Here is a 27498-nt window from a genome sequence, read left to right on the forward strand (position 1 = left end):
TGCCATTAATCAATACCTCCAATGTATTATTTACACACTTAGTGTGTCTCACACCAGAAACTCCTTTAGTAACAGGTTTAAAATTTACTTTTCTTTTTATACAGTTGTGCCTGCACATCACACTGGTATAGATGGGAAGCATGTTATCTTATTTTCACTCCAAGATGCATCTAGAATATGTACATACATCTCTAGTTGTTATCTGTTAAACCATTTCCCAAATGTTTCTTCTCCTAGTGTCTACATGCTAAACTTTCAGCAGCAGTGAGCAACCAAAACACAGATGGACTAGGTTATGATCTGTGCATTAGGGTGTGAGAAACACTGATTATGACAGTACTCACTTCAACCTGGCCTTGGTGGACAGAATCCAACAGGACTTCTTCTGAAGTGTGTGATCATCTTTGTGGATGTCCTTGGCAGTATTGCCATGATTTCCATGTGATTGATTGAAACAATATACCAGAGCTTTATTCCTCTGGGAATATTTCTCTCCAAGTTACTTTCCTTCAGCTTGATTCTACATGTGCTCCAGAGACACATACACACACACACACACACACACACACATCATGCATGTTAGTGGTGATGGAAATTACTCAAGTGAGGCATTGAGCTATTAATGTTTCTTATCCTTTCCCTCACAGTTATTATGTAGGCATGTGTGGAGATGGAGCTAATGACTGTGGGGTGAGTAGAAATTACTTCTTCTAACGCAGGGGGTACGTTGATATTCCTCCTGAGGACCCCACGTCCCCTGTGGTCTGACTCTTCACCCTTCTGCCAACAACCACATCACTTAGTCATTTTGATGTTTATATTCATTTCTACCAGAGTATGGGTTGGATGTGGTGAAGAGTAAAGTGAGATGAGTCACTTCAGCTGTTTTCTGGCAACTTTTAGAATAATAAAGACAAAGAAAGGCTACAGAGGCTCCCATATTTCAGACCCAAAAGGGACTTTACAAGACTAGGTGGTTTAAATCTCTCCTGTTATAAATAAGGAAATGAGCCTCATGGAGGTAAATTCTTTTTTTTTTTTTTTTTCCTTTTTTTGCCTAAAGTCATACAGCTGGTAAAGGCTTAGTGAAGGAAAAATTTGAAACTGATGATAAAGGTTTGAATTATGTGTAAATCGTATTCCTGCCAAATTCTCCACCAGGGTTACTTTATACAATCTGGATTTACTCCCAAATTTTCACACTCAGAAAAATCATAAACCAAATTATTTGGTTATTACATACAATAGCAAACTGACATTACAAGATTCTCAGCAGATGACTTCTCTGATACAGTAGAAGGCAGTACGTGTTTAATAATCTGAGTTTCAAAGATACAGTTGAAATAGTAGCTTACCTTGAAGATTTATGTATGTCAGAAAATATTTTGGGAGCCAATTTGTGGGAGAAGTAATGAAGAGAATCATTTTGTATTTCTAAAGCCTATTGTATACTTAAGGTCTGGGTATTTGTTTTATTTTTTTCTTAAATATTTTCTTCAAAGTTCTGAGATAAACTAAGCTCACACTTAGATAGCAGTTATGAATTTTTCTGCTTCATACTTTGTGAGAAGGAGCTAGCTGTTAGTCTGTTCTTCAAATCTAGGGTGAGTACACATTCTCACTAATTACATGGAATTTAAAACAAAACAAATAAATCAGATGTTATATAGGACATAGTCTCTGCCTCTGAAAAGTTCATTACCTGGTGGGGAAAAAAATCATGCATAAAACTAATCCTAATATATAAAGCAGATGGTCCTAAATTACATGGTAGAGGTACAAAGTACCAAGGGAAAAATGAGGAAGAAGGGAATATTCTAATATTCATTGAACATGAACTTTGTGTATACTGGCCATGGTTACCAGGAACTTTGCAAGTTCTATAGCAGTACAGAAATACAAAATCTCATCTTATGTTCATACACTTCTTGTAGGATTAGGGGCTGGCTGGCCTGCTCATTGGCTGCTGTCTGCTTGGGGCACTCTCTGAGCAGTTTTCAGTCTTGATGAGAAAAGATTTAGTCCTTATTTCAGTGAGACATCATATACCTTGGAATGATTCTCTGATGAGTGTAATCTGGTCCCTGCCTCCAGCGAAGGTGCTCTATGTCCCAAATTTCATCCCAGCAGTTAGCTGGTTGGCTGGATCAGGCAGCCTGGGGGAAGGTGGGCATTAGATAATTTTTCCCCTAGTTCATGAAGATGACCTGTTAAGTATAAAACTGTGATGGTAAAGGCCTCTACACAGGTCCATCCAAATGCTGTCATCTTTTTAATCAACTTCTCAAATGAGTCCTTCCACTTTCTTAGCCTGTCTACATCCCCTCAACCAACACACACACACACACACACACACCTTCTTCTACCACTGAGTCATTGTTGGTGCCTCTTTAATTGGTACCTTCATGTACCCAGGTGGAGGGGCAGCCTAAACAGAGATCCAGTGGTGGAAGGGTACAATACTATCAACTCTATAATGTGAAAACTAGCCTTGGGGTGTTTGAACAGTTAGAGCCTGGTCTGAGGAGTCATGGGTATAACATGGATTTATCATTCTAGGCTTTGAAAATGGCTCATGCGGGCATTTCGCTGTCAGAGCAGGAGGCATCTGTGGCCTCCCCTTTCACCTCAAAAACAACCAACATCGAGTGTGTGCCTCATCTCATCAAGTAAGCTACCTCTTCCCCTTCTATCCTTTGACCGTCTGGCTCACTGTTTGGCTCCAGGTGGAATTCAACTCTAATTGAAAGTGACAAATGTCACAGCAGAAACTTGGCTGAAGTGCTGTTGAGAACCAATTAAGGGGAGGGGGCTGTGAGTGCTGCCTAAGAATGCTGATAAAATCAACAAAAAGGTGACTTTTGCTGAGTTTTAAAGAATACATGGCTGTGAATGCTAGTGTTGATATTTTAAAGCCAACTGTATATCTCACTTCTCCTCTCCTTTAGTTTTTTATGTTGGATGCTTACTGGAACCTTTCTCTCAGGAGCTGGGGATGGAGAAGAAGCAGAAGAGGAATTCTCTACCACATAGCCTTCTCCTAGTAGTAATATGTCTCCAAAATACAGATTAGTGGATATCCAAAATGACTGCACCTACCTTTACTATCATTATTGTCTTAACCCGCTTTGTGTCATGGTGACTACAAAACAAGAGTGCCCAGGACACTCACCTCACTCATGTGGCTCTTTTTAAATATTGTTCTTGAAAATGTGGTGTATTAAAAATGAGACAGAACTTTTCCCTGGAGGAATGTAGATATAGTCTCCTAACACAGAATCTTCTGCCTAAGGAATGAGAGGTGCTCAATAAATTAGCTTTCCGTAAATGAATGTCCAAACAATACAGTCATATGCCAGTAGTTCAGAATGATAACTCAAGCTAGGAGGGACGGTTTCAGAGGTAGGTTGTAATTTGAACGATAAATGGGATGTATGGAAACACTAAGGAGGTGGAGGGAATTCCAGATAAAGGAAATGGAGAGCCATGTTTAGAAATGGGGCTTTCATTGGAGAGTGCAGGGGCCTGATTGCTAAACTGAGCTGGAAGATTTCTCAGATGGGAACTGTGGAGGTGAGGCTGGAACACCAGGTGTGGAGGCATCACAGAGGGGATTCAAACTCCTGGACGGTTGTGCCAAGTGCATACTTGATTCATCCAAAAGGCAGTAGCACTTTCAGATGCTCTTTCTCATGCAAGTTGTGTGGTGCATTTATGATTGCAATATGTTGTTTTAAAATACAAGTCAGGATGCAAAATTTTCTCTAGTGGCAGATGGCTTAGTAAGTCTTCATGATAGAAACCCTCTTCTTTTATACTTCACAAATTCATAAAAATACAGAGTTCAGCTCTGTTATGCTGAATTTACCCTTGCTATTCTTGATGCCTGCCTAGTCCTGAGAAAATATCCTTTAGAGGAGCGATAATGTGCAGTTTTAGGTACATGGGTCTACAGGTTCCCATTATTATTCTTTGAAACATGATTGGCTTGTTATAGTTCAAGTCCTTTAGGGCAAGGACTATGCCTTATTAATTTCTATGTCGTTGTGCCTCCCATGACACATCAGAGCCTTCGATGAACGTTTGTGGAATGCATTAAGTAAATGAATGAACCACTTAAAATTCACATCCATTAGGAAGAGCAGCCATTGTGGAGGCCTTGCAAACATTCTTTACGCTTTACCACTTTGGATTTTTGCACTTTTTTTTTTTTTGATCTGGGTGTCTATTCTCTGGGAAATGTACACAACAGCAGAATAAAGGATGAAATCACAAAGTTTATGTCAGAAAACAATCTAGGTTTCACATGGTTTCCCCTTCTCAACTGGTTTTCTCTCTCCCCTCTGTGCTGAAAATAGAAAGGTAGTGTCTCATAGTCTGGTGGAAAGCACTGACCTGAGGTATCCTGGCCTATCTCCCACCAGAACCTTCTCATCTTGCCCAAGACCCAGCGTGGTTTTTGGCTCTCTGGGTTTTCCTTCTTATGTCCCTGGTCTGTAGAAAAATTTTGAGCAGCACAGGTGTCCATGTCACTGGGGACTGGAAATCAAGAGTATATGGGCCGCCTCCCATATGGATTCGCTTCTACCTTGACAAGAGGAGGCTGCAGGAGTGCTTGTTGGCCAAGTTCCTCCCTCCCCCGACATGTGCTACTTTGGCCTGACATAATCCATTACTGCTGCTGCCACTAAGTCGCTTCAGTCGTGTCCGACTCTGTGCGACCCCATAGACGGCAGCCCATGAGGCTCCCCCGTCCCTGGGATTCTCCAGGCAAGAACACTGGAGTGGATAGCCATTTCCTTCTCCAACGCATGAAAGTGAAAAGTGAAAGTGAAGTCGCTCAGTCATGTCCGACTCTTAGCGACCCCACAGACTGCAGCCTACCAGGCTCCTCCATCCATGGGATTTTCCAGGCAAAAGTACTAGAGTGGGGTGCCATTGCCTTCTCTGAATCCATTACTAACTATACTTCAATAAAAAAGGGAAAAGGTAAATATTCTTTAAAAAATTCTGTTTGAACAATTATTCTTCTAATTGGGTCTTAGAAGAATAATTGTTCAAACAGAATTTTTTAAAGAATATTTACCTTTTCCCTTTTTTATTGAAGTATAGTTGATATACATTACATTAATTTCAGATGTACAACATAGTGATTCAACATATATGTATATTATGAACTGATCACCATGGTAAGTCTGGTAACCATCTGACACATTAAAAAATTATTACAATATTATTGACTAGGAACTATTTACTTTTGATGCTGCGACTTTTACAATTGTCTTTTTCTCTTTGTGTTCCCAAACCAGCTCCCATTATTATCCTGGGTTCTTCCTGGTGTACTGAAGCCAACAAAGCCCATTTCATCTCAAATATTGGCATCACATCTACTTTTTTCCCATAATGTGAGAGCACCGCCTTAGCATCATGAGTCTAAGGAACTCTAAAACATACACAAGGAGCAAGTGTTGCCAGGATGAAATGAAGCACAAGCCAGTCAATGCTTGACATGTTGCACCTTGTCATGGTGTATTGTGTTTATAATCTTCTTAATTCATTGGAAGCTTGTTGAAAATAAGGACTGTGCCTGATTAATTTATATCCTCTGTGACTCTGAGCATAATGCTGCTATCTTATAAGCCTTAAGTAAAAGCAAGCTTAAGAGTCAATGGGTGAGATGATGGTTGAAGGAAAGAATGAGTGAATGAATAGTTAAATGAATCATTGAGAGGATGAATCAGTGATGAAGTGAATGTATATATCAAAGAAAGAAAGTGAAGTTGCTCAGTCTTATCCGACTCTTTGTGACCCCACGGACTGTAGCCTACCAGGTTCTTCTGTCCAGGGATTTTCCAGGCAAGAATACTGGAGTGGGTTGCCATTTCCTTCTCCAGATCTTCCTGACCCAGGGATTGAACCCAGGTCTCCCGCATTGTAGGCAGACGCTTTACCATCTGAGCCACCAGGGAAGTCCAAGTATATATCAACAGGCCATTAAAATGAGCTCCTTTGAAAATATAAAAGAGACTGGGAGATATGTATCGTATAAAACCAATTATTTTTATTTTTTCTTAAACAGAGAAGGCCGAGCTGCTCTTGTTTCATCCTTCGGGGTATTTAAATACTTGACCATGTACGGCATAATCCAGTTTATTGGCACATCACTGCTCTATTGGGTATGAACTAAAATAATTTCTTCCCAGTTCTAATTGCGCTTACATCCCCTGTTTATTTTGGGTGGGGGTGCAGCTCCTACACGGGACTTAATGTTTTATAAATAAATTACTTTTTTCAAAATAGATGTCTGCAAACTTGAGAACTTGGTATAACTGTGCATGAGACACAGAGCTAGAAATGAGTAGATGTGGCTCAGTGTTGTTTTTCTCTAGATAACCTGAGACACTTGACCTCCTCAAGCCTCTACTTCTTCACTTAGAGTATGGAGAGAGCTTCAGAGCAGCCTAAATATATCTCGGCAGGCAATGCATCAGTCTCCAACTGGGGAATATTTTTGGCAGACTAAGAAGAGATTAAAAAGAGAGAGAAATTGTTGAATTTGACTTTGAAGGACTAAAAACTGGAAAGATTCCCATACCAGAGCTTTAGTTCTGAACCTGCCCAGAACCTCTACATGTCATTAGTAAAGGATTAGCAGTTCTGTAAAAAATGTTTGGAAAAGACTTTTGAAATGAAATGATAAAAATAATCATCTAAAAATTAACTAGCTATATGGAAGAAATATGTATAGGTTGAAAGTAATCTGCATCAGGTCAGTCATAACTTGGTCTACAGTAAAATAATCCATCAGGCTCAGGGAACACTGGGGCATGGGGAATTAATTTACTGCCTTCCTGAGACATAGTGATGAAAGCGAGGAACACAGGACTCCAGCCTCGGGTGGGCTAATGATTGTGAGAAGCACATAGAGGCTAAGGGGCAACCAGGTGCATAGAGAGAAGAAATTGGTTGGAAGCCAGGAAACCTGGATTCAAGTTCTACTTCTGTCTCTAAGAACAAATTCATTCTTGCCCTTGGCTGAGCTTTTATCCGCCTCCAGAAGTCAGGATGACTGATTTCTAAAACCCTCCATAGTTCTCTGAAAACTCCCAAAATAAAGTAAAGCTGCCTTTGAAAAGTTCTCCCTATTCCATCTCACCCTGCATGTATAATGTTACCATTCTGAGGGGAAAGAATATGAGAAGGAAATGTAAAAAAGACAGAGAAAGAATTGCAAGATGAGAAGAACTCAGAAACCATTTGCATTCTCTGAAAGTTAAGAAATCAGAATTTCAGTTCCAAAGTCTCCATAGATACAGTTGATTGAAATCAGTCTACTCCAAGTCATTCACTCTGATGGTCTAGATCTAAGTTAAGAGTGTTCTCCAAGAACCTTCGCCTGGAAACATCTTGGCCTTGAGTTCACTTTCTAAGGGGACAGAAATATTTTCATTGGCATCAGTGTGATCTGGTAATATGCATAGAGCCAGATTATGACTTCGTGCTCAGTCAACAGCTATGAAGAAAAACTGACCTGTCTGCAAAAGGTATTGCAAGGCAAGTTCTTGCAGAGTACTTAGCGGACTTGTTTATTTAAATACTTCCAGTATAAACTGAAAGGGAGTTCTATGTCTACACAAACCTTAGAGAGGCAGGTGTACCAGAATGAAGTCTGCAATGGGCTTACTTGGGGTAGGGAACTTGTTCAGTTCGTGAAAGTAAGTGGGTTTCAAGAGAATCATGTGAACTCAACCCATGGATAAAGACAGAGAGAAAACCCTGTTCAATGATTTGAAGCCTTGATTTCAAATTTTAAGTGTAAAGTTCCTAGCAAAATTTTCAGGTTTAATATCTTCTGTTGAGAGTTCAACTACCCAGGCTGAGTCTGCAGCTGCCAAAATCACTGTGACCAACCAGTAAGAGAGTGTTTCTCAACTGACTGATTCTCATTGCAATTAATTATATGGAATTAAGTTAAACATTGGAAAAAGAGTGATTTGGTTTTATTCTATCCAATGAGATGCTAAAGAGCTTAGGTCAATCACTTTCCTCCTAAAATGGGGAGGAAAATAACACTTGCTTCCTGACTGGTTTCAGGAAGAGTGTTGGGGATGGTGAAGATGTTTTGATGTCAGAATCCTCACTTATCTTTACTTTTCTTCATTTTCAGCAACTACAACTGTTTGGGAATTACCAGTATCTCATGCAAGATGTTGCCATTACGTTGATGGTCTGTTTAACAAGTAAGATCTTAAGCAAAGTAAACCATATTGTTTTTATTTATCCATAAAATTCTAGAAGTACTCATACAAATAAGAGCTTCTGAGAATGACACTTTAACTCCCAGATCTCACTGTGTGCGTGTGTGCTCATTCACTTCAGTTGTGTCTGATTCTTTGTGAACCCATGGACCGAAGCCTGTCAGGGTCCTCTGTTCATGGGATTCTCCAGGCAGGAATACTGGAGTGGGTTGCCATGCCTTCCTCCAGGGGATCTTCCCAACCCAGGGATTGAACCCCGAGTCTCTTGTGTCTCCTGCATTGGCAGACAGATTCTTTACCAGTAGCACCACCTGAGAAGCCCACCAGACCTCATTACCTATCAATTTTTTGAAAGTGGTGTTGGTAGTAAGGTGAGGCTTGCAGTCCTCAGACTTGACATTTATATAGTCTGATAGAAAATAGGTCTTAATTTCATAAAATTGTCAACATATTCTGAGTTCTTTGTAGGTTTATGTCTTATACACAGAAAAAATGTATAAGAAATCAAGGAAGGGAAAACTTTAAAACCCAAAGGTCATTTTCCATTATTCGGCTATACTTCTCATTGACATGAAACCAGATTTTTGCTAAGGCCTTTGATGTTTGAGAACAAATGCTAGCATTTTATTCTAGTGGAATTCTCTCAAAAGCAAGGTGTGGCTCACAGCAACTATTGCTCATTTCCTTCTTTTGAGATGACACTGATAAAGTATTTCCTATCAAGGAACTCAAAGCTTGATACTAACTCTTAATAAGTGAGAAAGGTGACTGCCTTAACAGGGAGCAAAGAAAAAGAATGACACACTTATCTCTTTTTCCTTGTTCAACAATAGAAGTGTTATGAAAAATAACAGATAAAACATCCAGCAATGCAGGATATTAATAACCTTGAGAATTTCATGTAGCATCATAAAACATGAAACTGATATTGAAGTCATTTTTTACATCATCACAGTGACAAAATTTACCAGTGTCAGAGATTTAAGTAATATCAATTTTGATTCTTAGGAATGAAATATCTATTCATAGCCCATTAAAATACTAAGTGTTATTAATATTCATATGCCTGGATAATTTTGAATCAGATAAATGGATGGGTATATTTGCTTCTACAATGTTGGCTATATTTTAAGCAATTTGCATGATTTTCTTGTGAACATGGACAATGATATAAAAAAGAAGAGAGTACCAGGAGGTTTCAAGAGCTAAGCTAGCAGGCAGAAGCATGAAAGTGAAGAGTATGGCCATCCTCCATCATTTCCTATCTCTGTGACCTTTGGCAAGTTACTTACTAAATAAATCATTGATTCACTGGGGCTTCCCAGGTGACTTAGTGAGAATCTGCCTGCTGCTGCAGGAAACACAGGAGATGTGGATTCAGTCCCTGGTTCTGGAAGATCCCCCAAAAGGGAATGCAACCAACTCCAGTATTTTTGCCTGTCAAATTCCATGGACAGAGGACCCTGGCAGGCTACAGTCCATGGGGCCACAGAGCACCGGACACAACCGAATGACTGAGCACGCATGCACACATAAAATTGATTCGTGTGAAAGGTCCTCACAGGGTTGTGAGGATTAGATAACACAGTGCACGTAGTGTATAGCATAGAGCACGGCACCCGATAAGCACTCATTACAAGATGAACGATATTGCACTACCCCCACCCCTCGCTGGTTTTTTTGAGATGACTGACCAACTTGTTGAGCACTTAAAAAATCTGAAGACTGTGTACAAGTAGACTGTTGGATTAGAAATTCAAAAATATGAGTGGACGCTTTGCCTCAGATTTGCCAGATGACCTCCAGCAAGTTGTTTTGAGCTTTTGCACACTTAATTTTCATTTTGGTCATGAATTTGACTCTCAAGGTGATGAGTATACTTTACTGTTTCCCATGGCAAGAGCCTGTGGACTCTGGTACCTGTTGCTCACCCTGTGAAACAGCCTCTCATCTCAGAGCAGGCCGAGTGGGAGAGTTGGGATGACTCAGAGCAGGGCCACTGTTCCCGTGGGAGTAAAAAGAAGGGCGACAGTTCAGAAGCATAGTGTTCTTTCCAAACGAGAGCACTTCATTCAATTAGTATGCAACAAACGTGTAGCTGGCTGACTAAATGAGCTAGACTGACGAAGTGAGAAACACAGTGTGGAAATACCTTTTTTTTTGGTCTCTTTTTACTTTCTGCCTTTGAACACTATCACTTTCCCATCCCTGTGAGTTCAGTCATACTATAGGCAGATCATTTCCTGGTCATTTCCAGGTACTGAAATGATCTCATCTTTAGATGTGAAAAGTCCAGGTATTATAAAGTAACATTTCATATTCTCATCCAATTCAAAGTTTTCTTCTCCAAATGAAGCCTGACCCATGGCTTGGAGTAGGTGGTGTTAGAGAAGGCCATGAACTGTTTTCCTTGTGTCGGCTACTTTCAACCCTGCTTCGGTGAATGCAAGTAGCAAGAGCCCAGGCCTTTCTACTTAAATGGGGCTATTGTACTTATCACCTGTCGAGTGTATTCTAAGAAGGTAGGCATCTAAACTCAGGCCCTTTGCATGGGGCTCACTAGTGAGTTCCTGAGTTCTTTAGAGATTCCCTGTGGATTGTCTGAACCAGACCACTCCCTTACATAGGTGGTGCTCTCTTCTCTGACCCCTCAGGATTCCTTTCATTAACTGCCTTCTGGTGGTGCATATCACACAGCTTTTTCCTTCTGCTGGTCTCTCTAACCTCAGCTGACTGCCCCACTGGGCAAATTCCTTCTGAGACTGCTCTGCTAAGTCACTTCAAAAAAAAAAAAAAAAAAAGTCACTTCAGTCGTGTCCGACTCTGTGCGACCCCATAGACGGCGGCCCACCAGGCTCCCCCATCCCTGGGATCCTCCAGGCAAGAACACTGGAGTGGGTTACCATTTCCTTCTCCAATGCATGAAAGTGAAAAGTGAAAGTGAAGTTGCTCAGTTGTGTCCAACTCTTAGCGACCCCATGGATTGCAGCCCACCAGGCTCCTCCGTCCATGGGATTTTCCAGGCAGGAGTACTGGAGTGGGGTGCCATTGCCTTCTCCGGAAGTCCGGCTAATTTACAGAGCTTCTGCTTGACCTACTAGACAGATGTGGCACGTGTTCTCACTGCTACCCCCTCTCTCTTCCCTTTGATATTACAAGTAGGACAATGAGCGCTAATCTCCACCCTCACCACTTCAGGACTTTTCCTACAGTGGTTCTTATGATTTGCTCTCATTTGTGCTGTGATGCTGAGACTAAAACCACAGTTCTTATTGCTCCTAACAATTCCTATTAAGGAATCTCTTCATCATCTCCATGGTTTTCTCTTGTACAGTCTGTACGTACCTGGGGGATGGAGGACGGCCTGTTTGCCCCTGAAGGACCAGTACGAATCCCTGTTAGTAGGTACGATAGCAACATGGCAGTCATCTCTCTTGACATTAAATTGGCACTTACCTTTCATTGTCCTTCCCTGGTGGCTCAGATGGTAAAGAATCTGCCTGCAATGTAGGAGACCTGGGTTCAATCCCTGGTTTGGGAAGATCCCTTGGAGAAAGTATTGGCTACCCACTCCAGTATTCTTGTCTGGAGAATTCCAGGGACAGAGCAGCCTGTCAGTCTATAGTCCATAGGGTCGCAAAGAATTGGACATGACTGAGCAACTAACACTTCCATTTTCACTTATTTTTTCTTTTCATTGTCCTCAAATATGAGGCTCAGCAAAATTCCCCAGACAAGAGGAGGACCTTCATTCAACCTCACCTCAGAAAAGTGTTCGTCTCCTACTGTGTGTTTGGCACATAAGTACCTGGGCATTAAAATGTTGATCACTGACATACAGAGTTTAGTGGAGAATTCACATACATTAATGGATGAAGTACAAGTCAAAAATAGTGAGTACCAAGAAACAACAGATGCTCTGGGAGTTTTGGAAAAGGGGAGTTTGTTTTTGATGATCTGTAGTTAGGGACGAGACAGCAATGAAGAAAAGAGAGATACTGGGGTTGGCTTCATGGAAGACATAGCATTTGCACCAAAATAAGAAGACTGTATAGATTTCAAATATCTTTTACCCAAAGAAGGGCATTTCAAGTAGAAGGAAGCAGCATGAGCAAGAGAGAGCTGATAAATATAGGGCATGAGTTTTTCAATTTGACCACACTGTAGGGTACGTGGAAAGAACAGCAGGAGATAAAATTTGAAAAAGTAGGTTGGGTCAGATCACAGAATCTTGACTACTAGGCTGAGAACTGTGAACATTTATCTGCCGACATTGAGTCATGGACGATCAATGTGAAATCACTCTCATCAACCCATCTACATTTCCAGGTTCCCAGGTTAGGGCTTTGACTTTCAAGCCTCAATTAGTAAGGGACAAAGATAATGCCATCATAATATGCTAAGTGAAATGAGACAGAAAGACAAAATACTGTTGCTTATACCTGGAATAATATATATATTCACTAGGGAATAAAATATATATTCAATAGAATATAATCTGGTAAATAATATATATTCACTAGAATATAATCTAGTGAATATAACAAAAGAAAAAAAAAAGCGCAGACTCACAGATATAGAGAAGAAACTAGTGGCTACCCGGGGTGGGGTGTAAGGTACACTATTGGGGGGGGGGGGGTATAGGAGGTACAAACTACTGAATGTAAGATGGGCTACAAGGATAAATTGTACAACACGGGGAATTTACCCAATATTTCATAATAACTGCAAATGGAATGGATTGTAACACTTAAAAATTATATAAAAATTGACAAAATATAAAAACCATAATGAAATAAATCTACCAGTATATTCTCTTGGAGAATGTTTTAAAAAGACAATACTATCATATTATTTATTTATTTACTTGCCTATCTATCCACACCCTGCATGTCCCCACAAGATTTTAAGGCAACATACAAAGGCTTCTAATAAGACAAAATGGGCTTCCCTGATAGCTCAGCTGGTAAAGAATCTGCCTGCAATGCAGCAGATCCCAGTTCAATTCCTGGATTGGGAAGATCCCCTGTAGAAGGGATAAGCTACCCACACCAGTAGTCTTGGTCTTCCCTCATGGCTCAGATAGTAAAGAATCTGCCTGCAATGCAGGAGACCTGGGTTTGATCCCTGGGTTGCGAAGATCCCCTGGAGAAGGGAAAGGCTACCCACTCCAGTATTCTGGCCTGGAGAATTCCATGGACTGTAGAGAACTCCAGTACTTTGGCCACCTCATGCAAAGAGTTGACTCATTGGAAAAGACTCTGATGCTGGGAGGGATTGTGGGCAAGAGGATAAGGGGACGACAGAGGATGAGATGGCTGGATGGCATCACTGACTCAATGGACATGAGTCTCAGTGAACTCCGGGAGTTTGTGATAGACAGGGAGGCCTGGCGTGCTGCGATTCATGGGGTCACAAAGAGTCAGACACGACTGACACCACCACCAGTAAAATATAATATACGAAGGAAAAATCTAGGACAAAAGTAAGACGGAGTCAGAATAGTCAGTTAAGAAAATGTGTGTCTTGGGAATTTCTTGGTGGTTAGGACCTGATGCTTTCACAGCCAGGGACCCAGGTTCAGTCCCTGGTTGAGGGATTAAGATTCTGCAAGTTGCACCAGTGCCAAAAAGAAGAAAGAAAGAAAAAGAATGCATCTCTTGAAGTCCCGTTTGACCCTCTTAGGTATAGAAGCAATCTTGAAAGGAACTTGTTTAGCTATGTCTCTGTTCTCTTTAGTAAGACCCACTCAAATTAGAACAAGAAAATTGAAGAAGGAGCATGTTTAATACTACAATTCTCACACACAAAAAATAATCTGAGAACAGAAACTTGGAAGCACCTGGGCCTGAGGAGGGTTAGAATTTTCTTTCCTTATTTCCAAGAGACCATCTTCTGTCTTTCTTCTTCTTTCTAACCTTCCTGTTTTCAACTGACTTCTACTCATTCACTTTGCAAGTAACCCCAAATGGTAACTATTATTGGGTCTCCATAACCTTTCTGCTTGTCTTCCTACAGCCAATTAGCTCAACCTCTCAGTGTCATTTGCAAATTGTTTAGAAAGAAAACTGATCACCTTCACTTGGGTAAGTTGCCCACTCTAGGCCATTTACTTTTATGAATGAGGGAAGAGTCATGTAATTCAGCTCCATTTGGGCAATCACTCCAGCACATGGGAGAAGGCAGTGTACAGAGGAGGAGGCTGTAGGGAGGATTTATCCATCACATAAATGCATCTCTTAAGTTTCATCTGTGCTTCAGTGGGTCCTTTCTGGGTCTTGGGCCTCTTGAAGGAGCTAATGAAAGATAAAGATTTTTTTTTTCTCCTTAGAAATTTCCTGACACATGCTCAAAATTTTGCATTAAGTTTGGGTGGGTTCATTAGCCTCCTAAAATTTGACTTACATGACTTGAAATGTCAATAAAAAGTAAGCCAACTATTTAGGAGAAACATACATACATAATATCCAGATAATGATGACCAATTAAAAACTATACTTTGAGAATAGACTTTGAAGCTGCTAAGTCCTCCCATACAGCAGGCTCTGTGCTAGGTTCAGTAAAGGACAGACAGTGAGCAAGACAGGAGTTCTTTCCTCAGGAAGCTCACAGCTGGCTAGGTACATGTATACTTTACCATTTGAGCCAACATGAAGCTTTACAATCAGACAGACTTACATCACCACCATGTCCCTCACTAAAGCAAGGATTCTACTTCTCCATGGACTAGTAGGGACTCTAATATGGTTGTCATTATTTTTATTAATAGTCAAGTATACAGGTATATTTTCTTATCAGAAAGTATTAAACATCTTTAAAACAGAAAAAGTTAAAATAATCTTCATGTAATAATCTGTATCAATCAGCTATTGTCACAGTAATGCTGTATAATAAACCACCCTCAAAATTCAGTGGCTTGCAACACCCACTTATGCTTCTGTGCTTTGACTATCATTCAGTTTGTCTAGGTGGGCTCGTCTGAGCCACTCTGCTTAGGATGTACATTAGATAGTCTTGATCCAGGTTCTGGGTTTAACTGAGGTTTGTTTCAGAATTTTCTTTCTGAGGCCAGGCTGAATAGACAGACCTGGGTATGTTATCAGTATAGATCAAAGAGAGCAGAGCCAGAGAGCAAGCCAAGCCACACAAGCATGCCTCGAAACTCTGCTAACACATACATTACCATATGTAAAATAGATAGCCAGTGGGAATTTGCTGTGTGATGCAGGGAACCAAAGCCAGTGCTCTGTGACAACCTAGAGGGGTGGGATGGGGAGGGAGGCTCCTGAAAGAGGGGACCTGGGTATGCCTGTGGCCGATTCATGTTGATGTGTGGCAAAAACCATCATGATATTGTGAAGTCATTATCCTCCAATTAAAAATAAAAATAATAACCCTCCTAACATCTCTTCGGCCAGAGAAAATCACACAGTAAAAAACAACATTAAGGGGAGATAAAGTACACTCTTTCACAATGAGATGAGACCAACAATTCAGTCTCTCACAGTTCCTGTGTAAAAGAAAAGGCAGAAATTACAATGAGCATCCAAAAAAGAGAAAACCAAATATGTAGAAGGTAGATGCATAGAGATGCAATTACATGTCTCTCCAGTAGCCACAGCCTGTCCATGAACTCTGTGGTCACATTCTACCTTGGATACTGGATGACAGAGAATTCCAAGCACGGTGGCCTCTGCCTCCTGCAGCCCCAGTCTCCTTGCACCCCTTCTCAGCACTGACCCCAGTCAACCTTGTCTGCCTGTGCCCATGCAATAACTTCTGACACCAATTACCTGGAGTTGGGCCAAACCTCACAGCCTTCATAAGACTCCCTTCACGTTAGAAATCAGCTGTAAGTTTGAGAGTCCCCATGCTATGAACACCTCTGATCTGCTGGTTATTAATGTAAGGGTTCTTACTAGTCCCTCAGAATTCAATCATTCACAGCAACAACTCACAGAACTCGGGAAAGGGCTATTTAGCTTATTACAGCTTTATTATAGCAAAAGGGTACAAAATAGAGCCAACCAAAGGGAAAGACATAAGGGCAAGGTCCGGGAGGATCTCAAACCTGCCATTTCCATTGGCCTCTCCCTCAGGAGTCAGTTTGCCTTACTCTCCTGCACAGTGATGTATGACCATATTCAGAATATTGAAAAAAAACAGACACTCACCTGAGCTTTAGTGTAGGGAATTTTTACTGAGGTTTCATTAAATAGATATGATTGACTGAACCATTGGCCATAAGGTTGAACACAGACTCCAGCTCTCCTCTTTTCCCCTGAAGGTTGAGTTGATAGCAAGTGGCTCAAAGCCCCCAGCCCTCTAATCACACAGTTGGTATTTTGGGCATGGCCAACTCACACATTCTGATTCATCTCATTAGCACAAACTCTCTTCAGGCCTACTGTGAACAGAAAAGATACTCCTATCAATTAGGAAATTCCAAGAATTTAGAGGATATATTCCAGGAAGTGAAGACAAAGGCCAGTCAAACTCCTCACTCCAGGAGTCCAGAAGTGACCTCCCAGGAATCTGAGATGAAGACTAGTCACTTTCTTTATTACACACCCCATGTGTTTCCCAATGGGACTCAAGCTCTTTGGAAGCAGATGAGATGTCCTTATTACCTTTGCATACCTCATAGCCTCTAGCTCTACATCCTTCTGGAAAAATTGATTAAATTAGTAAAGTTAAAGCTTTAGACAGCCATAGAGCTTTAGCTAAATGAGCTGCAAGAGCCTTTGGAGACCATTTAGATATTCCCACACATCTGGAAGCTCCAAAGGGGCTTCCCAGGTGGCACCAGTGGTAAAGAATCTGCCTATCAGGGCAAGAGACATAAGAGACATGGGTTCAGTCCCTGGGTTGGGAAGATCCCCTGGAGGAGGCCATGGCAACCCACTCCAGTATTGCCTGGAGAATCCCATGGACAGAGGAGCCTGGTGGACTACAGTCTATATAGGGTTGTAAAGAGTTGGACATGACTAACGTGGCACCCCACTCCAGTACTCTTGCCTGAAAATCCCATGGACAGAGGAGCCTGGTGGGCTGCAGTCCACGGGGTTGCTAAGAGTCGGATACGACTGAGCGACTTCACTTTCACTTTTCACTTTCATGCATTGGAGAAGGAAATGGCAACCCACTCCAGAATTCTTGCCTGGAGAATCCCAGGGACGGGGGAGCCTGGTGGGCTGACGTCTATGGGGTCTCACAGAGTCGGACACGACTGAAGCGACTTAGCAGCAACAGCAGCAGCAACGCGACTTAGTATGCATGCATGAGAAAATGAAAGACCAAAGACTGTCTGTGATTACCCCAGAACATGCACTGAGCAAACTAAAGACCCACTATAAACTTTTATAATCCAATACTGGACCCTCATTCCCCAGTGCCCTGTCCCCACAGGAATGAACACAGCCCTAGGGATTATATATACCCCTCTTTCTTACATCAAAGAAAGCAGTCATAAGCTATAAAAATGAGAGAAGTGACAGATGTAAAGAACTGAAACATCCTGACCTCTCCAAGCTTCTTTCCTGCTCTGCCCTGAGAAGTAAAGTACATTCCATTTTCATCAGTTTGCTAGAATATGAGACTTCTAAGACAGATGTAATTGTCTTTTTTGGTTTTTTTTGGTGTGCAGTGTGTGCGTAGTCACTCAGTTCTATCCAACTGTTTGTGACCCTATGGGTTATAGCTCGCCATGCTCCTCTGTCCATGCAATTTTCCTGGCAATGATACTGAAGTGGGTTGCCATTTCCTCCTCCAGGGGATCTTCCCGACCCATTGCAGGTGGATGCTTTCTCGCTGAGCCACGGGTGACTGCCCATTGCCAACCCCAAATGTTAAAAAACAAAGACTAAGACCAAAATATATTTTAACACTCCCATCTAAAGGCAATATTTTAAGTTCCTTTTCCTAAGTCTAATGCACTCTAGCAGTCCTTCATTTGCACACTTCTTCAGGAGAACAGTGTGCAGAACACACCTGTAGCATCTATCCTGGTACACTGAAGTGCTCAAAGAATGTTGGCTGAATGAATAATAGAGTGAACATTTTTTGCTTTTTTAAAAATCTCCCAGCATATGAACATTAGTCCAACTGAATGCTTCCTTGCTCTCTCCAGCTTAATTTTCCACTTCCCCATCATCCTTGAGAGATAACAGTACTCTTATTCAGGTGGGAGGCCATCTTTTATACACCATTCCTGACCAATCTGGTGGTAAAGAAAATATCTGCACCATGCAATATGGTACATGTATTAATTATAGAACTTTTGAATCCATCATTTTCCTTTCTGAAGATGAAACCAAAGCATGGAAGAGGCCAAGGTAGGTAGCACTGGTGTGCACCTGGGCAATGAACTTACTGAGATGTAAACCCTCAGTGCATGTTTACTGTATCTGAACCCTGATGCGAGACTCAGAATAACATGCATCTCAATCTTTTATTCTCACTAATAAAATTGGACCTAGGAAAAATACATTTGTCTTTCAGTGAGCGCAACACATGCGTACCCGAAATTGGCTCCATACAGACCATCAGGACAGCTTCTCTCCCCTCCTTTGCTGCTGTCAGTAGTTTTGAACACCTGCTTCAACTGCATTGTGCTGGTCTGTGCATTTCTTTTGTTGAAACAGCAGCCCTGGTATTGTGAGGTCTACAGATACAGGTAAAGTTTGGTTCCTTAGTTTTCCTTTCTGAAGGTGGTACAATGAATATCTAATGACTCCGTTCAAATTAGTTTGAAATATATTCAAAAATTTTAATTAGCCAAAGTTGTTTCTGTACTATAAAACCTCAGTGATGGGATAGAACACAGGACAGAGTCAATGGCTAGAGTCCTGGGGTGAGTTATGTGGAGTGGGTGGGAAAAGATCTCCACGTTGGCTCTTGATATATAGATGTAATAGTTACTTGACTGGATGAATATATTCACTCCCTGGTGGTTTGGATGTCATATAAACCAGAAGTTGGCAAACATCTCTAGTAGAGGGCCAGGTAGTAAAAATCTGGGGCCTCGTGGGCTCTGTGGTCTCTGCTGCAACTACTCAACTCTTCAGTTGCAGTGAAAAAGCAGCCAGAGATAACACATAAACAAGTCAGTGTGACAGTGTTCTAATAAAACTTTATTGACAAAACCAGGCGTCGAGTCAGATTTGGCTGATGGGCTTAAGTCAACAGGCCCCTGCTATACAAAACAGATTTGTTTATATTAGTTTCAGTTTTTCAAATGAATGTTAAAATTAAAATATTTGTTGATGGTATCAGTGTTTTGATTTTACTGTAGACTCAGGGCAAGTCTCTTCCCCTCCCAGGGCTTTAATTTCCTTAACTATAAATAAAGCGTAAGATGAGGTGAACTTAGATGCTCAAACTGTTTTTTTCTGACAAAGCCTGCCCGATCTCCAAAAGAGAAGGGCAGAAAGAGCTGATCTTTTTGGAGGAGGGCTTGTACAAATTCCCTTTCACTCTTCTGTCATCCTGAAGGCATTAGAGCCCTAGGGATCAGTGGAGAGATGCGAAACTACAGAATGATGTCTAAGATTGTCATTTAGAACCCAAATTCAGCAATTCAAGTATTACTTAGAGTATAGAATTCATTTTTCTTTCAAAACCAGATTTTTCCACAAATTGGAGCACACGTATTCAGAGAAGTAGCCTTCTGAATGAATCTAGGAGGCAACCCGGGGTAACCAAAATGGTGATGGATGGGTTGTCCTGCCTTTGTCATTAACTACTCAACTGTCTTATCTACAATGCAAGTTGATTAGATTAGAAATATTTTGGTGTTAAACTCTGTGATTCAGGCCCTCTAGTCTACCTATTCCCTTTGGGCTAGAAAGCTCTGTGACTGTTGATCACTTGCTTCATTAATGTATTCTGCAGGCACCAACTGAATATCTACTGTATGCAAAGCACATCTGGGAGCCTAGGAAGTCTAGGATAAGACTTATGCCTTGCATTTGAATTCACAATTGAAAAATGAATTTTATCTATAAACAGTTGTAATAGTAGCAAAAAGTTTGAAACTAAACAAGAAAGCCGATGAAAACAAATTTATTTGTGGGTTTGATTACTGAAAAAAATGAAGATTGCAAATGGATCAGTCAACACTGGGAAAGTCCATATCTTAAATATTTTTCTGAGAAAATATGTGGCATCACTATGCTAGGTGCTAAGAATTTGCTACATATTTGAGTAAAACAAACAAGCAAAGGGAAATAAAACCAGAAGTAAAATTTCACATTCAAAGAACTCTCATCCCAAGAATGGAAAATAAAAATATGTGAAGGAATAATTGCAAAACAATGAGCTAAATGCATCACTAGAGAGAAGACTGAAGGGCACTAGTTATGCTCACCACTGAATGTAAAGAGTTTCAGAGAGAAATAGGATGTCTGGACTCAGAGGTGTGCAAAAGGGGAAAAGGAATATTCCCCTATGATTGGAGTATAAGGAGCATGGGAAATCTGGCAAAAGATAAGGCTGGAAAGGTTGACTGAGACCAGTGTTTGAAAGTCTTCTGGGCCTGCCTGAGAAGTTTGAGTTTAATTTGTTAGCAAAACAGAAACACAGACACTCATAAACAGGAGATTGTTCAAATCCTCATGGAGAGGTTTTGGTTATGTAAGGAGAGTGGGTCAGAATAGGCAGATTCCAACTCAGGACCCATGTTAAGAGATTTATATCAGCCCACAAAAGGAAACACACCATGCACACATACATACACATAGAGTTCATATGCTGTGAATTGAAAGGAATTTCATAGGAAATTGTCATCCAAGCCCTTTCAAGACAGATCATTTGTTCTAGATAGGCTTCTGGACAAAGAACAATCTTGACTTCCTCTGTAGTTTATTTCTGCCTTGCCACTGCAAGAGGCGAACAAAATATATCCTGGTAGTTATTTGCTGGAACAGCTTGCAAGGTGAGGTCCCTGGGTCATGATTAGTTAATTTTTTCCTACTGGTGGGATAAAAATACAATGAAAGTTCCATAAATGCTGGTTATTCTTTTCCAGTAAGTGCTTTCTGGACAGCCAGAGTAATTTCTCAACAAATGTGAGTTTGTCAAGAAACAGGACTGGAAATGGAGCATTGGTTCCTGGTTCAGTTTTAAGCTTTGAAAGTACCACACTGTGGCCCATCACCACCATCAACTGTATCACAACAGCATTTATCTTTTCTAAGGGCAAGCCATTTCGAAAACCTATCTACACAAACTGTAAGTGCGAAGTTTTTCTTTTCAAATATGTTTTTTCTACTCTCCCACTATCCCCAGAATTGCAACTTACTGGTGAAGTGATTGGCTGAGAAGGAAACAATTGCAATACTCTAAAATTGAGTACTGAACCATAATTATCACAGGTGGTAAAAAGCCCAAGGGCAGAAACACGTTTATGTGCAGATAAGCATGTGCTGTATTGATTAGTCATGACTCATGTCCTAATTTGAGTATTATTAATTTATTCATACTTTCTTTTATGTCTCTTAGTAAATATTTGTGGCTTTCTCCATTATAGATCCTATGCATTTATTTTAAAAACAAATCTTCTGCTTTTTGTATTTTTTTATATAGTGATTGACTTTTTCCCATTATATTTTCTAATCAGTGATCACAAATATATGTGAATGATATAGTGCTGGCTGTTTATAATGTTTATTTTCTACTCAGAATCCTTTCTGAAGTTTGCTATTACTCTTTGCTATTTGAGGGTTCTAGAAAGGGAATTACTATCATCTGCAATTAATAATGTTCCACAGGGAATTTCTTGATAGTCCAGTGGTTAGGACTCTGTTCTTCCATTACAGGAGCCACGGGCTCGATCCCTGGTTGGGGAACTAGGATCCCACAAGCCGCATGGCATTACCAATAAAGAAAATAATGTTCTTTCTTCCTTTCCAATAGCTATAATGCTTATTTATATTTTCAGTTTTAGTGTACAATCCAGAATTTCCAGGACAATGTTAAGTACTAGTGGAAGCAGCAGGCAGTTCTACTCCTTCATAAAAATACATCTAGTAACTTTTCACTTGTAAATATGGTTTTGAGTATTGGTTCAAGGTGGGCCACATCATGTGAAGAAAAATACCTTTCTATTTCCAGTAAATCAAGAGTATGTTTTAAAATTATAAAATGGAAGATGTATTTCATCAACTGTCTTCCTTACATCCTGCTCTTCATCCTTCCTACTAGGATGATTATACTTGTTTTCTATTTTGACCTATTGCTAGAACACGTTACATTAATAAACTTATTAAATATTTCCATATTCTTGAACAAATTCTACTTATTTGTGGTGGATTTCACTTTTAGTAAAAGGAATCCTACTGTTTTTTAATATTGCTTTTAATATCTATATTTTGTCTGGGATTGGTCTGAAGTATTTTGTGTTAAGAGATTTTTTAGGTGTTGATATTAAGACTTCAAAATTCTTGGACTTTTCCTTTCCTTTGAAAAATATTTTATGGTTAGAAATAGTCTATTCCTTCACTGTTTATGAGAGCCCAGTAAAATCATCTGGTTCCAAATATTTTCATTAAAAGAATTAATTTTTTGAAAATTTATTTAGGTATCCTCTTTTTAAACTGTTTTTTAAAATTTAAAAAAAATTTACCCATAATTCCATTTCATTGAGATTATTTTGTTTTAGGACAGGGTTTTGATAATTTTAATGCCATCTACAACTTTTCATATCTTCTCATATTAATTATGTTTTGTGCACTGTGTTCATTTATTCTTACCAGAAATGTACTTTTACTGGTTTTCTTTAAATAAGCAGCTCTCAGATTTAATACTTCTGTATGTTTTCTATTTTCTAATTTATTCATTTTTGCTTTTCCCATTTTCCCCCTCTTCTTACTTTCCTTGGAAAATTCTTTAATGTTTGAATTGATTTTATAATCCATATATTTTCTTTTATTTTTATAAAATTAGCAAAAACATCAAGACCAATAATTATAGTTTGGGTTACATTATTTACATTTTCATATGTCTCTTATTATGACTTAATTTCCTCTTTGACCCACTAGTTACAAGAATAGTGGTTTTCAGTTCTCAAGTGGGAAAGGATTTTGTTTTCATTCTCTTACTACTCTTTTTCTTAATAGCTTCCAAATGGACTTGGTTTCCTTTTTGACTCGACAGATCTTTAGAATTTTGATTTGTATGCGGGGAGATATTTCCTTTAAATTTAGTTACTAATTTCTAGTTTTATTGTCATGATCAAAGAAAATCTAGCCTGTCATATTTCTGATCTGGAAATTTTACTACAGTTTTGTATATCACATGTCATAAACTCTAATTTCTAATTTTCAAAAAGAGTCATAGATATTAGAGAAGTAAGTCTCATTCTTATTCCTAAATTAAAAATTAATTTATCATATAAAACCAGTTTTAGCAATTATATTATTTACATGCTTTCTGTTTTCATCCCCTCCCCCACCATCTTCTTTTGTATAGCTGTTTTTTCAGAGGTTTTGAGAGCATGCTAAAATCTTGTTTTAATTACAGTTTTTTACAAATTTTTTCCTGAATTTCTTATTTTTGTTCAAATTTTTCTTAATTTTGATATAGTATCTGATAATGTCCCTGGCTCCTGTCAAAACAAATCTAGATTCTATTTTTGCAGGTTACTATTTTTTTTATTGTAAATATATTTTACAAGGAGAATATATTATATTGGCTAGTACTTTAATTTGAATAATACCTGCAAAGTCATTCTAAATATGAGTTAATTAGAGCTGAACTAGTTACATCATAGGGACTTAAATTTTGTGGGTAAATTCAAATCCCTATGTCAAACATAACTGGTAATTTTAAATGAAAAAAGTTTTTTATAAACATATTCTAACAAACATAATCGTATAGTAAATCATACACTCTCGAGGTTACAAGTCAAAAGTTCTCAGAATGGCTGTTGAAATACACAATTCTATTTTAATGTAACAGAAAAGTCTTTACCTTTTTTAACAGTCTTTGACAGATCAACTTTGTGATGATGAGCTATAGAATAAGTACAGATTTAGTTTTTATGGAACAGGTGTGAATATTTCTTAAGCCTCTTCTTGCCTGAGAATAGTCTATAATGGCTTACCCAGGGCTTGTCTTCCCAAATCATCTGTGCAAACAGAACCCCATTCATTCCAGTTTCCTCATCATTAATAATTAATTACAGGAGGGCAACATTCACTTCAGTTCTTTATGAAGTTGTCCAATCAAAGCTGAATTAAAGAAGAGAGCCTCACCATTTTGTCTCCCCTCTGCTCATTTGTGCTCTAGCCTGGTCTGCTTTTGGACCCCTAGTCTGAGAGCAGTGTGACGTGCACAGTGCTCAGCCCAGTTTCAGTGAGTACTTCATCAGGATGGACATTGGGGGCATCATCTTCTTCCCAACATCTGGGTCCTTGGGACTTGGAAACACTGAAGGAAATTAAAAATCCACACAGCCACTTCCTAGGGCCTTCTCATCACCAATCTGCTCAGATTGCTTTACTTTAGGAGATGCAGCTCCCTCCTTTCTTCTCTCTGCCTCACACGCCTCTCAAGCAAGCATGGGTATTCTTCTAAGAGGTGTTACATCTAGTTATATATGTAGAGTGAGGCATGGATGAATATGAAGGTGAGTGTAGGTGGTGAGGATTAAACAGAGCTCTTGTGGCTTCAAAATATAGGGCCTGCTGTAGCGGGACAGTTCCTCTGATTTCTGTTTAATATAGATCTATGCAGAGTTGGGAGCCCATAAACCATCAACACTGGAAGAAATGAGGTAGAGAGAATACAAGAGAAAATCTAGCTTGTTTTTAAATGTTGAAGACCATAAGTATCATATCACAGCAACACTGATTAAATGCTGCTGTTTAGGCCTGAAGGTGCTAATCCCATTGAAAAGCATATATAAAGCACTGTCTACAAAGTGCCTAAAAGCTGATGGCCACAAGAAGGGATGGGGGTGGGGAAATAAGGACAGGGATGTTGGCACTGTGCATCCTGAGAAATTGAGCATCCCAAAGTAAAGCCATCTGGGCAGGCTGGAGAGAAAGAAGCCAGCAGATATGCATGCTAGTTTCTCACTTCCACTTCCAATTGGAGTCCCAGAGAAGCAGATCAAAATCCCTTTCAGGTGGTTATAACATACTGAATATATATATATGAAGACCACGCAAAGCAGAGTGATAAACACCATATGAAATAAAACTTGGTAAGGGAGAATTGGAGAGTCTTTAAAAGAAAGTGGTATTGGAACTGGGCTTTTTAAGAAACACTGGGAACTTGCCAAGACTGGAAGACTACCATCTACACAGGGTGTTTTGTGAACCAAGGCACGAAAGCTAGAAGGCACTGGGTCTCTGTGAGTAGCAGGTTTATGGTTTAGCTTTCCCAGAACTTAAGGAAGAGCAACCAGAGATCAGTTTAGAAAGGCTGATTGGAACCAGACGCGGAAGGCCTTGAACATCAATCATTCAAGACCCTTGTACTCTCTTCTCTAAGCGATGAAGAGTGAGGTGCCACTAAGAAGACTGACTGTGTAAATAATTTATTCATGAACGACTCACTAGACCCGAGGTGATAAAGCATCAGGAACTCTCTGGTGACCATTTACATAAGCTGGTCACTGCAGGGTTTCCCAGCCCCAAGGACTCCTCAGTTGAGGTAACTTCCTCATGGAGTTTACTGGAATATATTTAATTACCAACTCTCTACATTCAGCCTTTCAAGGAAAGATTTTCAAGATATCACCTTTGTCTTGTAAGCATTAGAACACATTTTAAAACATATGAGGATATATCAAAACATCTAAAGATGTATCCAGTATTTGCCCAACAAAGATAATTGATATTGAAACATGTGCCAAATTACAGGAAACATTCCCTCAGCATCTAAAAATAATGTTTGCTGTTTCTTCAGATATATTCTCATTTTTGCTAGCGTCTGCCTTGGGCCTCACAATTTTCCTTCAGTTTTCTGATTTTCAAGATGTATACCGCGGAATGGAGGTATGTGGAATCCGTGACTCCTATGTGCAGTGGGGCTGTATTTGCATTGTATTGATAATTTACAAGTCAGTTACACCCATATTCTCTCTGGTCACTGAGAATTGTGAGGCTATTTTCATTTACTAGAAGAACAAATAACATACTTCTATCTCACACACGCTGGCCTGAGTGTTTTCATATCATTAGTATCATCAGTTGGGTCATTTATTCTGTTTATACATGGAACACTGTGTTTGGATGTTTTATTTTTCTATGTTATACTAATACGATGAAATTAATGCATTAATACAATAATTAATCCTCCAACTTTAATTTTTTAATCATATAGTATAAGTCCTTTATAATGTAGTTGTGAAAAGCAAGAAAATGTTGACTGTAAGCCAGTCATATTCTGTCTGTAAGACACTGACAATGGGCGGGGGGGCTTATTTCAAGGGTTAAAATTAAATTTATTAATAAGTTATTGGGCCTATTTTTGGACCTAGCATTGTAGGAAAAATAGAAAGACAAAGATTGGCTCTGGCCCTCTACCTATAGTTTAGTTCCAAAGATGAGCCATACCCAGTGAAGTGATGGAATGGCCACCTGAGGCCGTCCATGCTTAAAGAGAGTGTAAAACAGAGAGAAGTGGGAAGGACATAGGGAGAAGGAGCTCTCCCTGGGGCCTGTGGCTTCCACGGGAGGCGTTATACAGGAGACGCAACTTGATCTGGTCTGGAAGGATAGGTTTGACTTTGCTAAGTAGGAGGTAGGGATATTCCCAACTAGGAGAACAGCCTAAGCACAAGCAGAGAGGGCTGGCCCAATCTCTTTCGTTTTAGAAATGCAAGAGAATGTGGAATGGCCAAGAGGAAAATCCAAAGCAAGATTTGTTTCACAGACCACCTAGAAGGTTAGCTAAGATTGAGCCAGTAAGTTGTGGAGTAGACGTGGATGTAGGAAGGCAGACAATGCTGGTTCAACACTATGCCGAGAGCAATGGGAGTCATTGAAGACATCAGAGCAGGTTTTTCAGTGGAGCACTTAAGACAGATTCGTTGGATGACAGCAGGAATGCTGTGTGTGAGAGAAGACAGGCTGTGGAGAGAGAAGCAGTTAGGATATGAAAACCCAGACCATTCAGTCACTTACAAAGCATTGTGAAGCTTCAGAGTGGGCTTGGCACTAGGGTTACAAAAACGAGTAAGATGTGGTCACTGCTCTCAAATAGCTCAGAAGCTAGGAGGGGAGAGCATCAC

General features: G+C 39.9%; 1 protein-coding gene across 5 annotated transcripts in view; it reads left to right on the plus strand.

Annotated features, from left to right (window-relative positions):
• ATP13A5 (ATPase 13A5) overlaps positions 1 to 27498 on the plus strand; it is a 116261-nt gene that overhangs the window by 85470 nt on the left and 3293 nt on the right. For 2 of the 5 annotated variants that reach the window (XM_027538246.1, XM_027538248.1), the window contains exons 22-28: positions 648 to 690; positions 2560 to 2669; positions 6080 to 6176; positions 8168 to 8240; positions 18759 to 18933; positions 21286 to 21488; positions 26172 to 26260. In XM_027538246.1, coding sequence (XP_027394047.1) covers positions 648 to 690; positions 2560 to 2669; positions 6080 to 6176; positions 8168 to 8240; positions 18759 to 18933; positions 21286 to 21488; positions 26172 to 26260 — 790 coding nt within the window. Of the gene's footprint in view, positions 1 to 647; positions 691 to 2559; positions 2670 to 6079; positions 6177 to 8167; positions 8241 to 11972; positions 12152 to 18758; positions 18934 to 21285; positions 21489 to 26171; positions 26261 to 27498 lie in introns of those variants that run through there. The other 3 variants (XM_027538253.1, XM_027538249.1, XR_003510483.1) reach the window with 2 other exon arrangements.

The sequence above is a fragment of the Bos indicus x Bos taurus genome, chromosome 1, assembly GCF_003369695.1.
Source record: "Bos indicus x Bos taurus breed Angus x Brahman F1 hybrid chromosome 1, Bos_hybrid_MaternalHap_v2.0, whole genome shotgun sequence".
Lineage (NCBI taxonomy): Eukaryota > Metazoa > Chordata > Mammalia > Artiodactyla > Bovidae > Bos > Bos indicus x Bos taurus.